This window comes from Podarcis erhardii (assembly GCF_964252035.2).
Source record: "Podarcis erhardii genome assembly, chromosome: 7".
NCBI classification, from domain to species: Eukaryota; Metazoa; Chordata; class Lepidosauria; order Squamata; family Lacertidae; genus Podarcis; species Podarcis erhardii.
Genome location: NC_138511.1, coordinates 81,835,393 through 81,853,166, shown reverse-complemented (window position 1 = coordinate 81,853,166; position 17,774 = coordinate 81,835,393). Strand labels below are relative to the sequence as shown.

At 51.3% G+C, this 17,774-nt stretch overlaps 1 protein-coding gene across 1 annotated transcript in view; it reads left to right on the top strand.

Moving 5' to 3' along the window:
- The first annotated feature begins 453 nt into the window (after positions 1-453).
- The window catches only part of CIC (capicua transcriptional repressor), a 46,711-nt gene continuing 29,390 nt past the window's right edge, over positions 454-17,774 (top strand). The window contains exons 1-2 of the mRNA XM_081869907.1: positions 454-582; positions 4,464-7,052. Coding sequence (XP_081726033.1) covers positions 4,496-7,052 — 2,557 coding nt within the window. The 5' untranslated portion in view covers positions 454-582; positions 4,464-4,495. The remainder of the gene's footprint in view (positions 583-4,463; positions 7,053-17,774) is intronic.

Below are 17,774 nucleotides of genomic sequence, written 5' to 3'. Positions count from 1 at the left end.
TTAAAGTTCTTTCTGCGAGGGTTGGAAGACTCAATCAACTGTGGGTGAAAGTCCTTAAAGACTACATGTCCCATGAGGCTCAGCGGAACCTCGCTCTTCCTGTTCGCCCGGCGCCCGGTAAACAAGTCTGTGTTCTTGCTCCGCCTCTCCGTCCCTATTGGCTACTGTATGGTGGGCTTCTCCCACTTCTCCCTTAATTCACCTTTCTACAGGCTACTGTAAGTGCTTCTCTCAAGGGAGGGGCAGGAATGCTTTGAATAGTCTGGCCGACCCCTTTCAGCGCTGATAGGCCGCACGCGCTGCCTGTCTCGGGAGGTGGGGAATGCGCAAGTTCTGGGGGCGAGCTATTGGCTCACACGAAAATCTGTCACGGAGTTGTGGGTGCCGATTGGACAGTGGCTCCAGCTGGTCCAGATTCATTCACCATTTTGTCTGTTGGAGTAAAAGGGGCTCGGAGGGGCCGAGAGGGGCTCGGGCTGGACCATCGGAGAAGGGGGGGAGTAAAAACTGGACTGTACCAAGACTCCCTGCAGAAAGAATTCTGGCTATCCTAAACTCCCCTGGAAAGAGGGAGTCATTCAGGTAAGGGGGGTGATATTAACTCCAGTGCCCCCCTTCCCAAGGAGGGGGGGGGAAGAGGAGGCTCCACAAAGGGTTAACATCGTCACCATAGCCTCCAAAGGAAAAGGAGGGAGTGGGATGCACCAACTTTACTCCCCCTCCTCCCCATTAGGTCCCGGGAGGTACCAACTCCCGCAGCCCCAAAATGGGGACCCCCACAGTTGCAAGGCAGCAGGAGGAGGCAGCAGCAGCAAAGATGCCCGCTTTTTATGTGCCACAACTTTTGGTGGTTTTATGCAAAAGAATTCTGTCGGGGGGGATGCGATCCCTTTTGCAGCTGCTAAGGCAGGTGGGATCAAGTCGAGAGACTAGCTTTGCCTATCCAACCCCCCAGCTCCCCTTTCCTGGGAGGGCAAGTGGGTTGTGATGCACCACCAGAAGAGGAGAGGGGTGCTGATTCTGGCTGTGGTGGGATGACTTTGAGCAGGGCAGCGGTCCAGGCTGAGACCCAACACCAGTTATTATGGGATGGGAGGATTGGCAGGGAGGCCTGGCCATTGTGTGTGCGTGGCAGGAGGTGTTTGTGTGTGTTGGGGTGGGGGTGGGGAGAAAGAGAGAGCGGAGAGGAGTTGCATAACATGGGAGGGGTCTTTGGGAAGTTAGTTGCGTGGTGGGAGCGTTGTCAAGAGCGAAGGAAAGTCTTCTGCCCAGCATTTGGGGTGAGCAAGGTCACTTGTGGGAGGTGCTGTGGGGTAGAGGGTCTGTCGTTCAGATATAAGGCCATGGGCAGGAGCAGATGACACTTTGCTGGCTTTTGGGAGGGGGCTGCTAAGGAAGGATGGCATGGCTGTGTGTATATGACTCTGGGAGTTGTAATGTGAAAATACTCCAAATATTTCCTATATGGGGCAGGTGGGGGGGGGATTGTGCAGGGAGAAGGTGTGTGGACAAATTAGGGTTTAATTATTCCCTGGCCACACGAGGTATTAGCACGGGGACCTGTTCTGATGGCCAGTTTCAGCCCAAGGGTATGTAGAGTAACAGCATGTGCCTCTGAGCGCATACAGAGTGCCGCTGCTCCACCACTCGGGAACAGAGCACCCACATCTTCAGCTGAAGGAATCCAGAGCAGATATGGGGGAAAGGTGGGAGAAGAGGAATATGTTTAGAGGGTTTGAAATGGGGGAGATGGGGGCAGCAGCCATGGAGAGTCTGGCATAACGTCTCTCTTTCTCGAGGAAGCTTGAAGCCAGGGAGAGCGTCCGGAATGATAACATTAGGAATGCTGTGTTGAGCCAATCCTTGAGACTGTTCGCCCATAGTCTGTTTTTTTCCAGGAAGCCTCTTCTCCCTCCCTTTTTGGTGGGGTGTGGGGAAGAGGAGGGGATTTGGCCTACGTCCCTGCTTGCCGCCAAGCGGATGGGTTGCAACTCTTCCACATTCCTTTGCACCCTGCTCCTGTCTCCAGGCCTCAGATGAGAAGGGAACTAGGAAGGATTCCTCCTGAGGTCTCTGAGCATTCCTCTCCCCGCCCACCAGCTGCACCCAAGCTGGTAGCAGGGGGAGACATGTGAGCAAGGAAGGTGCCTCCCTCTGCAGAACTTGGGGTTCTTTGGGTTTTGCCTGAGTTCGCTGCACCCCTTACCCGGGTAGCACATTATGGAAAGCCGTTGAGAAAACGTGTTGGCCATATTGAACAAGTGAGGGTATGCCGTTTTCTTGCGCTGCCTTATGTTGGGATAGACGTGTGAGTTTCTTCTCTCGCCTTTGGCACAATGAAGCACAGACAAACTCGGGAAGCATCCAATGAGGTAAACAGAAATGGAGAGAAGTGTATCTCAAGAGATGCTGGAAAGGGTGAAAGCTTCTTATTATGCTAGCCCAATTTGTTTCAGGCTGAGCAAGCCTCCTTGAGGGCCTTATCTTACACATTTCTTTATAAGCTGCTCAGCGAACATCCGTTTTGAGGGACCTTGCAGGGCAAAACTTGCTTGGTCCTTACAGCATAACAGCCAGTCCCCGGGACCCTCTCACCTCTCACTTTTTATTCCCCACGGATGCTTCTTCTGTATAATTAAAAATGAAGGCAAAGGACCTCTTCCTTGTGTTAACATCACCCGGGGGTCTCTTATTCAGAATGTTGAAGGTGCAAGCCGTACCATACCGAACCCTGTACTCTATCATAAGTTTTAACGCCTTCATCTGATGAAGAGTTCTGTGTTGCTTGAATGCTTGCTCTCCCATTCTGTAGAATGGTGACGGGGAGCCTGTGACCTTCCAGGTATTTTTGGACTCCATTTCCCATCAGCCCCAGCCAGCACAGCCAATAGCCAGGAAGAATAGCGTTGTAGTCCGGTGCTGTTAAGAGGGACTTGGGTTCCCCGTTCCTGATTTACAACATAGCGTAGTTAAGTGTCATGACTGATCTTCCGGTGGGGGGGAGCTGGAAGGGATCCCCGAGGGTCATCTATTCCAACCCGCTGCAATGCAGGAATGCCTAAGCTCTTTTATTTATTCCATTTGTTCTTGGTTTCATTGGCAATGGTGCCAGGGGTGGCGTATGAGTGCTACCCAACCATTAGTGTATCCTGCTAAGTGCCTGCCAAAGCAGTGTTGGTGTTTTCTCCATTTCTGAAGACAGTGGTACCTCGGGTTAAGAACTTAATTCGTTCTGGAGGTCCGTTCTTAACCTGAAATTGTTCTTAACCTGAGGTACCACTTTAGCTAACGGGGCCTCCCGCTGGCGCCGCCACACCGCAATTTTTGTTATCATCCTGAAGCAAAGTTCCTAACCCAAGGTACTATTTCTGAGTTAGCAGAGTCTGTAACCTGAAGCATCTGTAATCCGAGGTACCACTGTACAATTGTATGAGGTGAAGGAGCTCAGGGCTGGGAGGTGAGCAGAGAATTATGGGACGGGGCAAAAGTATGGAATATGTTGCCTCGAGCCTCACACAAGTGAAAAGTAGTAGGTGGGTTTGTGCTTGTGGGAAGGGTATTTAGGGTTAGAGCTGGGAAAAGACAATGGGAGCAGGGAGCGTTTTAAGAATTGCATTGCAGGGGGTTGGACTTGATGACCCTTTGGGGTCCCTTCCAACTCTGCAATTCTGTGATTCTACAAGGAGACTTCTGAATCTGGCCAAGGGCCCATCTGATCCAACGCCTTGTTCTCACAGTGGCCCTATATTTGCTTCTGGGGAACCAGTGAGCAGAACGTGAATCATAGAATCATAGAGTTGGAGGGTCGTCTAGTTCAACCGCCTGCAATTCAGGAATCTTTGGCCCAACATGGGTTTTGAACCCACGATCCTTGGATTAAGAGCCTCAAGCTGTAAACAAGAGCAGTCTCTCCTCCTGTGGTTTCCAGCAACTGGTATCAAGAGGCATTACTGCCTCCCAATTGTGGAGGCAGAGAATAGCCATGGAGTGTACAGACACCAATGGGCTTATTCCCCATTAACTCGTCTGCTCCTCTTTTAAAGCCATCCAAGCTAGTGGCTGTCATTGCCCCTTGTGGGAGTGAGTTCTGCACTGGCGAAGAAGTACTTTCTGCCCTGAATCTTCCCAGCATTCAGGTTCATTGGATACCCAAGAGTTCTGTCATTCAATGTTTAGAATATAATGGATGCTTTTGCTGAAATTCCTGCATTGCATGGGGGTTGGACCCTCTAGGGGTGCCTTCTAACTCTATGATTCTGTATGACATCCCTGCTCTTTAGCTTAAAACAAAACCTCCAGGGTCTCAAAAGCTGGATGGCTGCAATAGTGGGGAAGGAGAGGCCAGATCCTTGGACCAGTGAGAGAGCAGGTATGGGGGTTTGTCACTCTGGTTTGCTGGAACCTCAGCAGAACGAGCCTCTGCCTGCTCTTGTAACCTTTGCCTCTTGTCTTTCTCTCCTCAGCTCCCTGAGTCCACACCCAGCCTGGAAGGAATATGAAACCAGCGAGGAAGGCTGCTGGCTCCTCCTCCTCCAGCAGCAGCAGCAGCAGCAGCAGCCGCTCCCCACCCTCCACCCGGGCAGCCAAGGCCCAGAAGCGCAAGGCCACTGAGGAGGGGCCCAAGCCCGAAGAAGAAGCAGGGGAGGAGTCTCTAGATCAAGCCCCACCTTTCCCAGGTGCCCGGTGCCTGCAGCCGCCGATGGATCCTGGCCTGCAGGAGTTGGCAGGGACGCCCGAGGACCCCTACAAGCTGCCCGAGGGGGACAGGGACCCGGGGACTGAGGCCTGCGGGGCAGAAGCCTCCCTGAACCGCAAGACGGCCACTTTCAAGTCGCGGGCGCCCTGCAGGAAGTGCCCGGGGGGTGACGAGTCGAACGGCAGCGAAGGCGCGGTGGGGCCCACTGAGGACGAGCCCAGACGCTGCCCCTCATCCAGCACTGACACCGCCAGCGAGCACTCTGCGGACGAGAATGACAAGGGGGCGGGGGACGCCTGGGCCACGGCCCCGAGTGACTATGACCTGCGGCAGCTGCGTTCGCAGCGGGTGCTGGCCCGGCGTGAAGGGCTCTTTCAGCCGGCTGTAGTGAAGCAGATCCGCCGCGGGCAGGACTTGGGGGTGCAGTTTGTGGGCGACCGCGTTACGGCGTACTATGAAGGGGCTCTGGGCTCCGGCGCGGTGGACGTGGTCCTGGATGCCATGCCTCCACCGGGGGCCTTGGCGGTTGGCACACTGGTCTGCGCTTGTGCGGACCCTGAGGAGACGGCCTACCGGGAAGGCACCATCGTCGAGGTGAGCGCCAAGCCGGCTTCCTACAAAGTTCGCTTTGCCCGCCCCGTTGTCCTCGCTGGCACTGCGGCAGCCCGCAAAGACTCGGCCTGGCTGACGCGCTCGGCCCTTCGCCTCTTGCGCCCACCGTGGAGCTGCGAAGCTGCCCCCGAGGACAGCAAGCCGCCTGAAAAGTCACCTCCGTTGCCAGAAGAAGAGAAGGTCGCCCTGGCCATCCCGTGCCCCGACCCGAAACAACCAGAAGACGCGGAAGTCTCCAAGATCAGCGCCTGCGTGCGGGCAGAGGAAAAGTCCGTGGTGGTGCCGCCCCAGATCCTGTCCCCGCCCAAGTCCCCGGCTTTCCCTCGCCTCCCCGAGCAGCCGTCCCCGCTGCTGAGCCCGGATGCGAGTGGGAGCCGCAGCAGCAGCGTCATGTCCGTGGACAAATGCAGCACCCCGGGCTCGTCTCGCTCCCGGACTCCCCTGACGGCGGCCCAGCAGAAGTACAAGAAGGGGGACGTGGTGTGCACGCCCAATGGCATCCGTAAGAAGTTCAACGGGAAGCAGTGGCGGCGGCTGTGCTCCCGGGAGGGCTGCATGAAGGAGTCACAGCGGCGCGGCTACTGCTCCCGCCACCTCTCCATGCGCACCAAGGAGATGGAGAGCCTCTCGGAGGGGCGGGCCAGTGGGCTGCGGGAGGGCAGTGCCGAATTTGACTGGGATGACACCTCGCGGGACAGTGAGGCCAGCAGTGCGCGGGGGGACTCTCGGCCCCGCCTGGTGCCCCCCGCCGACCTGTCCCGCTTCGAGTTTGATGAGTGCGAAGCAGCTGTCATGCTGGTCTCCCTGGGCAGCTCTCGCTCGGGCACCCCTTCCTTCTCACCCGTCTCCAACCAGTCTCCCTTCTCACCGGCACCCTCTCCCTCTCCCTCGCCCCTCTTCGGCTTCCGCCCGGCCAACTTCAGCCCCATCAATGCCTCGCCCGTCATCCAGAGGGCTGCCGCCCGCAGCCGCCACGTGAGTGCCAGCACGCCGAAGGGCGTCGGTGGTGCCGTGCTGAGCCCTGAGATGCTGCACCATGCAGCCTCCCGCGAGCGCCACCACTCGGGCATCACCTTCCAGACCAACCTCACCTTCACCGTGCCCATGAGCCCCAGCAAGCGGAAAGCCGGGGACTCGCACCACAGCAGCACAGGCTCAGCGGCCGACTTCCACAAGAACGAGAGCCTCGACTCGGGCGTTGAGTCTGTCTCGCACACACCCACTCCTTCCACACCAGCTGGCTTCCGGGCTGTGTCGCCCGCCGGGGCGGGGCCCTTCTCCTCCCGCTCCCAACAGGCTTCCCCGCTCCTGCTGGTGCCCCCGCCAGCTGGGCTGACCTCCGACCCCAGCCCCACCGTGCGCAGGGTGCCCGCCGTGCAGAGGGACTCGCCCGTCATCGTGCGGAATCCCGACGTGCCGCTGCCCTCCAAGTTCACCGAAAAGCCCCTGGAGGGGAGGGTGGGCAGCCCGCGGGCGGGGAAGGCCGGCTCCAAGGAGCATCTTCCGGGCAAGGGGCAGCTGCAGATGCCAGTGCCCATCAACGTGGGCCGGACTCTTCCTTCCAGCCAGCCCTGCGTGGTTTCTGCCTCCGAGCAGGCCCCACCTATCTTCAGCGTCTCCTCCCCCTTCCAGCCCGTCGCCTTCCATCCTTCTCCTGCAGCCCTCCTGCCTGTCATCGTCCCTGGAGAGTACACCAGCCACCCCACGCCCAAGAAGGAGATAATCATGGGAAGGCCTGGGACAGGTGAGTTGGGCTGGTTGCTTAGTTTGTTTTCGTCTTCTGGCACAGTTTTCAATCCCTGTGTGGACTGCATTTGATGGTTCCCAAGATTCATTCTGTTGAAGATGAAAACGAGGCACTTGTCTGTGCGCTAGGTCCTGTGCATATACCTGCTTTGAATCCGCTCTGACTTTGCACTAACTGTTGTCTTCTTTGCATCGAGAGAGGCTGCGTCTCTGTTTCGGAAAGAGAGTGGGGGTCTTGTGTACTATATGGCCTAGTGGACGAGAGAGTTTGCTTTAGATCTAGGCCCTGGAGATCTGATTTCAGCAGCCACTGCTGCCCTGCTGCTGTTAGCAAGTACTCCTCTTTTGGGCAGCGGCAGCAATAGCGTCCTGCTCTGCAGGGTTGTTGTGAAAGCAAGGACATTAAGGACTGCGAAGGACATTGTGAATTGAAAGTGTTGTAGTTGTAGGTACAAAGAGATATTTCATTCAGTGCTGTTCGGAAGCAGGAAATGTACGCTGGCTTTGAGGCTGCATCTAGGAGGGAGTTTGAAAGTGTCCACATAGTTCATCTGAGGATAGTGTTTTTCTCCAGCTCTGGGCAGCCAACCTGGTGCGGATGTGATTCAAACATGACAATGAAGGGAAGGCGAAAGGTTTGTTGGTGCTCCATTTTGGGTTTGTACCCTAACCTCCTCTTAATAGCTGGTGCAATGTTAGAGACTCAGATATGTAAACTAGGCACCAAATGGCTCCTTAAGCCAAGGTTACAGTCGAGAAAATAGAATGTCTAGTTGCCATTTTTGGGCAAGTCTTATTTTTCAAAGGATGGACTGAATGTGGTTGATTCTCAGTTAAACATCTGGCTATTTCAGATGACAACCTTGAGCTTTGTTAAGAACTTTGAGAACTTAAAGAAGGAAAGTCACTTGATCCAGCAACAGTCCACATATATATTGGCCTGTTCTGACCCCTCTCTTTTTATGGACCATTCATAACGTATGAATACTCTTCACAACTGTGAATGTGAGCAGGGCAGTGGGGTGGGGTAAGTGAAGACAACCGACAACAATTAACTATGACGTTGTTCGCTGCTCCTGCTCAGGCTGCACAGAAACAGCATTTGGGTTCCAGAAATTCATCCTGACCTTGCAGATAAAATATAACTAATAGAATTCTCCAGGATGTGGTATTAGTGCGTGAAAACAGTCCGGATCCAATGATCCCCAGGCACGCACCTCCAGATGGTGGAGATGTCAGGCCCTATCCTGGCACCTAGGCCTCTTCACTTAGCCGCAAGTGGCCGATAGCCAGGTGCAAAATGCTCCTGTCGCCTGGCTAATTTCAAACACTGAGCTGGCGGCAACATTTTTGTGAGAGTTCTGCTGCCTCAGGCCAAAGGTCATGAGAGCAGAAGAAGGAGTCCTGCAGGATCATGGTCCATGGCCCATCTAGTGCAGAATCTTGTTCTCATAGTGGCCAACCTGATGTGTGGGGGACACCAGCAAGCGGGGTCCAAGACCTCTCCCCCCTTGCGATTTCCAGCAACTACAGTGGTGCCCCGCAAGACGAACGCCTCGCAAGACGGAAAACCCACTAGACGAAAAGGTTTTTCGTTTTGGAGGTGCTTCGCAAAACGAATTTCCTATGGGCTTGCTTCACAAGACGAAAATGTCTTGCGAGTTCCTGCGGTTTTTTCCCCCTTTTCCCCTCCTTTTTCTAAGCCGCTAAGCCACTTATCTGCTTATCCGCTAAGCCGCTAAAAGCCGCTAATAGCGCTAATCCGCTAGGCTGTCAATGGGCTTGCTTCGCAAGATGAAAAAACCGCTAGACGAAGAGACTCACGGAACGGATTAATTTCGTCTTGCGAGGCACCACTGTACTGTTATTCAAAGGCAATGCTGCCTCCAACCGTGGAGGCAAAACACGGCCATGCTGGCAAGAAAGCCGCCCCAAGTTGTTGGCCATCGCTGCAAGTTCCATGGTTAGACTCTGTGCTGTGTGAATAAGTTATTTCTTCCCTCTGTCCCCAATCTTTCTACATTCAGCTTCATTGGACGTCAACGAGTCCTGGGAGAAAAAAACTTTCCTCTCCCCACTTTCTCCGCGGCAGGCATAATTTTATAAACTTACATCATGGCACCTCTCACTTACCTTTCTCTTGGCTAAAGAGTCCCAAATCATAGTAGAGTTGTAAGGGATCCTGAGGGTTATCTAGTCCAACCTCAGGACTCTCAACACACAGTCTCCCATCCAGTTTGGAACCATACCGGACCCTGCTTAGCTTTGCAAATGTGCCGGCAGTTTTCTTGCTGTTTCAGCCTTTCCTTATAGGTCCTTCTTGTCCATGCTCCCCACCCATACTGTAGCCCAGTATCTTCTTGTGTTTTTCAGGAAACAGGGGCACAAGGGGCAATAAGCCCCACACCCTGCTGCCTGCCTACCTGCCTGCCTGCCTGCCTGCCTTCCTTCGGGCAACTGCTATTCAGAATCCTACTTCTTGTGATTACTGTTGTAGTTCATGGCCATTGAGATATTTTTTTCCTCTGTGAATTTACCTCTAGCCTACATCACGACCCAGCAGCAAAGTCGTTGCACTCCTATCTTTGTTTTCAGTAAGAGAGATTTTAAGTACAGTGGTGCCTCACAAGACGAAATTAATTCATTCCGCAAGTTTTTTCTTCTTGCGAGTTTTTCGTCTTGCGAAGCACGGTTTTCCATAGGAATGCATTGAAAATCAATCAATGCGTTCCTATGGAGACCGTCCGGGGACAGAGGGGAAGGCGCACGCCTTCCCCTCTGTCCCCGGACCTGTTTAAAGCAAGGGGCGGCTTCTCCCCGTTGCCTGCCCCGCAATCTCCGGGGACAGAGGGGAAGGCGCGCGCCTTCCCCTCTGTCCCTGGACCTGGTAAAAGCAAGGGGCGGCGGGGAGAAGATTGCTTCGCTTCCCCGCTATCCCCGGAGCTTGCAGGGCAAGCTTCGTTTTGCGAAGCAAGCCCATAGGGAGATGCGTCTTGCGAAGCGGCTAAGAAAACGAAAAACTCCTTCGTCTAGCGAGTTTTTCGTCTTCCGAGGCGTTCGTTTTGCGGAGCACCACTGTAGGCGGAAATCGCAGTGAGCCTTGGCTGGATTGGGCCCAAGGCCATTAACCGTCCCCTTTGATAGTTGTGGAATCTCAAGCAGAGAGAGTATGTGATGTGCTCAAGGCAGCAGCCCTGTCTGTCCAGGGTTGAGTTGGGATTTCAACTTTGGTCTCCTTTGGTTGTGGCTGGACGTTTGACGAAACAGATTCTCTCCTCCTCCCGGAGGTAGGGGCACGCAGAGCTTCCAAGTTTTGTCCCAGCTCCTGCGAGGGATGGAGTGTCATCTGTTATGGATGCTTTAGCTGAGATTCCTGCCTTGCAGGGGGTTGGACTAGATGACCCACGGGGTCCCTTCTTACTCTACACTTCTTTGATTCTATGAGAGGGCCTGAGTGTCTGTGCAAGAGAGATCCTACAGTAGTCTAGATATTCCCCCCCCCCCAATGATTTCTCATGTTCTGCCACTTGCTTCCCTGTGCACTCTGGAATGGAGAACAGGCCCATAATGCTTTTGAACCACCTCCAAGGTTACACTCATGACTGTTTGCAGTCCCAAGCAGGCCACAATGCCAGGTTAGCCAAACTATCCTGTTCGTGTCCGTACACATTTGGTGGGTTGCATTTGACTTGGTTGGATTGTGAGCCGGGTAAGCCTGATCTAGAAAAACAAGTTTGTTCAAAAATAAGTAAGCAAGTTCCCAGGTGGTAGTGTTTGTGTCCTGCACACAGGCTTTTCATAGAAGAAGAAGAAGAGTTTGGATTTGATATCCCACCTTTCACTCCCTTGAAGGAGTCTCAAAGCGGCTAACATTCTCCTTTCCCTTCCTCTCCCACAACAAACACTCTGTGAGGTGTGCGGGGCTGAGAGACTTCAGAGAAGTGTGACTAGCCCAAGGTCACCCAGCAGCTGCATGTGGAGGAGCGGAGATGTGAACCCGGTTCCCCAGATTACGAGACTACCGCTCTTAACCACTACACCACACTGGCTCTCTGGTTGGCCACTGTGAGAACAGGATACAGTGGTACTTCGGGTTAAGAACTTAATTCTTGACCTGAAACTGTTCTTAACCTGAAGCACCACTTTAGCTAATGGGGCCTCCCGCTGCCGCCGTGTGATTTCTGTTCTCATTCTGAAGCAAAGTTCTTAACCCGAGGTACTATTTCTGGGTTAGTGGAGTCTGTAACCTGAAGCGTATGTAACCTGAAGCATCTGTAACCCGAGGTACCACTGTACTGGACTAGATCAGCCTTTGGCCTGATCCAGGAGGGCTGCTCTTCAGTTCCTAAGTCACTGAAAGGAGCCTTGGATTTTTAGAACTGGCACTGCTTTCCTGGCTTGGATCTGCCTAAAGAAGTTGCCCTAGTCTTGTCGACATCAAAACAGCAATCGGGTTTTAATGTAGGCTGGGAGCAGGAGCCTAAACTCAGAATTATAGAAGGGACCACAAGGATAACCTAGTCCAACCCTCTGCAATGCAAGAATCTTTTGCCCAACGGTGGGACTCGAACTCATGACTTTGAGATTAAGAGTCTCACGCTACCAAGTCCAGTTTATTTATTTTTTTGTGAGCCACCATGAGTCTTTGTTCTGGGAAAAGGTTGGATAGTTAACTAACTAACTAACCAACCAGCCAACCGACCAGTTTGGCTAAGTGCTAGTTTTGATCAGTTTGAAATCAACTTGTTTTTAACCTGCTTAGAAGATGCCAAGAGCTGTGTGACATATGATTAATGGCTGGGAGAGTTAAAGACCACCTTGAAGGCTTTTAGGCCTGCCACTTTCTCTCGGAAGTCTTTTACCCCAACAAGTTACATTTTTTGAGAGAATTAGAAAAACCCCTAATGCAAAAGTCGGTTGTGTTTCTTGGAATGTGTACATATATGTGTGTAAGACATAGACATGTCCGAAACTTTCTTAAAGAGAACTGCAAATGGTAAGTGGGCGAACTTTGGGGATATTGTTTGCTACAAGCACAGTAATATCTTGGAAGGACTATGTGGTAGGCAAATAATGTGGGGTGGAAAATTTTCCAAAATGGAAAGGGCTGTACTGAATGCCAATCATGCTCAAGAGAAGACTCGTTGAATTGGATGACCACGACTAGCTTGCTTTCTGCTGCTCCAAAGGGTAGGATCTGGACCAATGGATTCAAATTACAAAAAAGGAGATCCCGACTAAACATTAGGAAGAACTTTCTGTTGCTAACAGCTGTTTGACAGTGGAACAGTTGTGGACTCTCCTTCACTGGAGGTTTTTGAGCAGAGGTTAGACGACCATCTGTCAGGGATACTTTAGCTGTGAGTCATGTGTTGTAAGATGTTGAACTCAATGACTCTTGGGATTCCTTCCAACTCTGATTCCATGACTACCTTGGGCCCATTTTCAGTGGGTCCACTCTGAGGGAGAACCCGGTTGGCTCCAACGTGCCATTTTAAAGCGCTTTTATTTCCCCACGCAGAATTTTCTGTTTCATAAGCGCATTAGCAACACCGGAGAGATGCTGGTTCCCAAATATAATGCTAGGCGAGCGCGGCAGTTTCCAACGGTTTAGCTTTGCTTACTAAATATAGGTAAAACGAACATGCTCAATTAGGTCGCTCTCCGGGGCATAAGAAAATTTCCTGATGCGAACTGAATTTTTCCTGATGCAAAGGAAGAATTTCTGGTTCAGGTTTCCCTAGGAAACCCGAATCCCTTGCTGTCAGCCTACTTCTGTGTAAACTCTGTAATTAAAAGTGCACCACTGGGGTAATCTCTCCCCCCCCCCCCAAGGTCTGGGTTAGGGTTAAATATCTACTCACGTATGGTGAATAGAAATTGTCTCCGGGCAGAGAAGCTTGTAAACCGGAAGGGAGTTGCTTCTATCCCCCCCCCCCCCGTTTTCCTTTTAGGCCAGCTGTGTACCACTACTGACTGAGGTATGTGTTAGGAGGTTATTTATTAAAATATTCCTAACCCACCCTGTATTGGTTGGTCTTGGAGCAGGATATGACAATAAGGCAATCCTAGGTGGGCTAGCAATTTTTGAGGGGGTGCTTTTAAGACTGCTGTGTAGATCATCCAGCATAGACATGCTGGATTAATACCAATCCACAGAGATACTCAGAAGTGTTGGCATTTTAGAACTTGATCTTATTGATAGCAAAGCGCTTTAGAATTTGTAGGTAGGGTTCCATCTGCACTATGCATTAGGGCTGGGCGATATCTGGTTTTCTACATCACAATATATTGCCAGTTAAACATGGTGATATACCAATATATCACAATGTCTGAAATGAGGACGGAGCTATGTAGAGGCCTTGGCTGGCTTCATGGGTTCCCCCACATTGTGATTTTTGCATAGCTCACACATACATGTAACAATTTGCAATATATTGCCAGGTCAAAAATTACCAGACCAATAGCACAATATGGACTTCAAACCGGTTTTGGATGGGACAACGATATATTGCCCAGCCCTGCTACGCATTTCAAAAAGTGTCATGCAACTTTAAACAATCATTTAAACAACTTTAAGCAATCCTAGGCCTGTTGTTGTTCAACATCTTTATAAATGACTTGGATGAAGGAATTGAGGGGATGCTCATCAGATTTGCAGGTGACACCAAACTGGGAGGGGTTACTAATGCCGCAGAAGACAAAATCAGAATTCAAAATGACCTTAACAGTTTGGAGAACTGGGCGCAAGCTAAGAAAATGAATTTCAGTGGGGGCAAATGCAAGGTTCTGCCCTTAGGTAGGAAGAACCAGGTGCACAAATATAGAATAGGGGACACCTGACTTAATGCAATACATGTGAAAAGGATCTAGGGGTCTTGGTGGACCACAAGCTGAACATGAGTCAACAGTGTGATGCAGCAGCAAAAAAAAGCTAACACTATTCTAGGCTGCATCAACAGAAGTATAGTGTCCGGATCAAGGGAAGTAATAGAACCACTCTATTCTGCCTTGGTCAGACCACACTTCCAATACTGTGTCCAGTTCTGGGCACCACAATTTAAGAAGGATGATGACAAGGTGGAACATGTGCAGAGGAAGGCAATCAAGATGATCAAGGGTCTGGAAACTAAGCCTTATGAGGAGTGCTTGAAGGAGCTGGTTATGTTTAGCCTGGGAAAGAGGAGACAGAGGAGATATGATAGCATCTTAAAGGCTGTCAAATGGAATAGGGAGCATGCTTGTTTTCTCCTGCTCTTGATGGTAGGACTTGAGGCAGTGGCTTCAAGTTACAAGAAACTTTAGGGTTGCCATAGGTCCGAAATTTCCCAGACATACCCGGAATACTGCAGTCAGAAGCAATGTCCGGGCGGAAAGTGGCAAAATGTCCGGGAAAATCTGGACATATGGCAGCCCATGCCAGCAGTGTCATTTTTGCCTTGGATTTCCCTTAAAAGTAGATCAAAAATGTCAATTGCTTTTGTTTTCGGATTTTCACTTTTTGAAATATGGCAACCGTACAAGAAAGGAAATTCTGACTAAACATTCGGAAAAACTTTCTGACAGAGCTGTTCGGCAGTGGAACAGACTCCCACGAGAGGCGGTGGACTCCCCTTATTTGGAGGTTTTTAAGCAGAGGTTGGGTGGCCATCTGTTATGCATGATCTGGTTGAGATTCCTGCATTGCAAGGGGCTGGATTTGATAACCCGTGGGCAGTGTTAGAAACTGAGATATGAAATCCAGGAGCTAAATGGCACCTTCAGCCTAGGTTATGGGCGCAACAACGAAATGTCTAGGTGCGCTTTTTTTAATAACAAAAATAGAAAGCTGAAAATGAAGGAACTGCAGCTAAAATATTATGCTCATTTTTCACACAGTCCAGTCCTTCCCTTGCCCACCCCCCTAATATTCTTAAGAGGGTCTCTTCTCCAGTCTTCAGAGAGTAGCTGGAAATGGGGAGGCAGAAAAAGGTCCCCCTTTCCTTTCTTTCTGCAGTTTTAATCTCAAATCTTAGGCTCAGTACTGCGCCCAGAGCTTAGAAGCTGCTTGTGCTGATGAAAGTTTTGAACCCTGCCCATGGGTCCCTTCCAGCTCTAAGATTTTATGGCTTCCCCCAAAGAATCCTGGGAGCTGTAGTTTATTTAGGGTATACTGAAGGTGGTTAAAAGGTAAGGGGACCCCTGACCATTAGGTCCAGTCGTGGCCGACTCTGGGGTTGCGGCGTTCATCTCGCTTTATTGACCGAGGGAGCCGGCGTACAGCTTCCGGGTCATGAGGTCAGCATAACTAAGCCACTTCTGGTGAACCAGAGCAGTGCATGGAAACACCATTTACCTTCCCGTCAGAGCGGTACCTATTTATCTACTTGCACTTTGACGTGCTTTCCAACTGCTAGGTTGGCAGGAGCAGGGACCGAGCACTCACCCCGTTGCGGGGATTTGAACCGCCAACCTTCTGATCGGCAAGTACTAGGCTCTGTGGTTTAACTCACAGTGCCACCCGCGTCCCTTACTGAAGGTAGTTAGGAGAGCCCAATTCCCCTCACAGAGCTACAGTTCCCAGAATGATGCTGCTTTAAATAGGTAGTGCAGATGGGGCTTTAGTGTGCAGAATGAATATGGAGGCAGTTCTGGGGAGACCCAGTGCTGTGACCCCGCACCCACCCCCCTGATTCCTTCATTGCAGCAAGTCATGCCTGCTGCACCATCCCGTTCTTGACCCTGAGACACCTGGGTTGAAGCATTTTCCGCAGCCAAGAGACCATGACTTTTCTTTATTAGACATTGGACTCATTCCCACATGCAGGTAGATACGGTTTGCGACATGGCTGAACACGTGTCCAGGTGTCGCGGTACATTTGCACATCCATCCATGTGTGGACAAGGCTTCTCACTTGGATTTGCCATTAATATAACTGCTGGTACCCATAGGAACGACCAGTTGCACACCAGTCTGTGTTTTGTGTATCGTCCATGCGCAAGACTGCTGAAGCATCACATGATGCTTGCATGAGTGAGTGGAGAAAGAAGAACATACACGGAACGGCTGGCTGACTGAAGTTTGCCCCCCACCCCAGCCACTGTTCTGTACCATAAGAAGCCTCTTTTCTCCCCCTGGTGGCTGCTGTCACCAAAATCATAATGTGAGATCCAAACTCCATACCACTGGGTACCTCTGAGCAGTGTTAGAAACTCAGATATATAAGCTAGACGCCAAATGGCTCATTAAACCAAGGTTGCTGTCGCCAAAAGGGAACGTCTAGTTGCCATTTTTGGGCAAGATGGCTCTAAAGTCCTTTTTTTCCAGATGATGGACTGACTGTGATTTATTCTCATCTGTCTGGTTGAGATGAGCTAAGTTAAAAGCTTTGAAAACTTAAAGAAAAGTCCCTTTCTCCAGGAGCAAGGCTCTTTCTCTTAATGGCAACTGCTCCTGCTCGGGCTGCATAGAAAAAAAACTATTGGTTTCCAGAAATTCATTCCGATTGTGCAGATGAAATATAACTGGGTGGGGTATTAGTGGATGAGAACAGTCCAGATCCAGTGATTGATCCCCAGATGGTGGAGATGTCAGGCGCTATCCTGGGACCCAGGCATCTTCACTTGGTTTGAATTAATTTTATAATGAAATGATTTTAGAATGTTCTATTATTTTATTGTTGTTAGCCGCCCTGAGCCGGGCTTCGGCTGGGGAGGGCGGGATATAAATAAAATTTATTATTATTATTATTATTGGTCGCAAGTGGTCGAAGGCCGGGCACAAAAGAGAGCCAGTGTGGTGTAGTGGTTAAGAGCGGTAGTCTCGTAATCTGGTGAACTGGGTTCGTGTCTCTGCTTCTCCACTTGCAGCTGCTGGGTGACCTTGGGTCAGTCACACTTCTCTGAAGTCTCTCAGCCCCACTCACCTCACAGAGTGTTTGTTGTGGGGGAGGAAGGGAAAGGAGAATGTTAGCCGCTTTGAGACTCCTTTGGGTAGTGATAAAGCAGGATATCAAATCCAAACTCTTCTCTTCTGGCCCCTGGCTAATTTCAAACACTGCCTCTGAGCCCATCCCTTTCACCCCTGGGAGAGACCTTTTGGGGTGGATAAGAATGCATGCTTGTGCTTTGCCAGGTTTCTGTACCCAACTAGACACACTCTTTAGGGACTTGAGATCAGGCGGTTACATTTGAGGTTTGCTCTCTGGGGCTCTCGTTTTGGCAGTGGTGATGGGCAGGTTCTGGAGCTCTGTGTGTCCAGGACACTGTGGCTCACGGTTGTTTAGGTCTGTGCACATCCAGGGAAGAGTGCGCCTGGGACAGAGGTGAGGAGTCAAGCATGCGAGGTAAGGGAGAGCGTGGCATGTGCTTCTCCCATTCCCAAGGCACTGGCTCCATCTCCCTGCAGCATCACAACTGCAGTTTGCTGTCTCTCGGCAACTGGTAACCAAGGCTACCATCTCCCTGCTGCTTGCCCGGAGCCCCATCTCTATTTTTATCAGCAACGGGAGAGACCAGATCCAGATTTAGGGGAGTTGTACATTTGTGCATATGGCTTGGGGCTTAGGTGCATTTTGTGCGTACTGCAGTAGTGCAGGCTCCCTAACTCCCACACCCTCACATGCGATGGGTTTATTTGTGTACTTGTACTGAGTGTGGGCGTGCTTGCGCAGTTGTGTGCACGGGCATATCCATCGCATGCACACGTGTGTTCCGCAGTTGCACCATGCACGTATTTCCC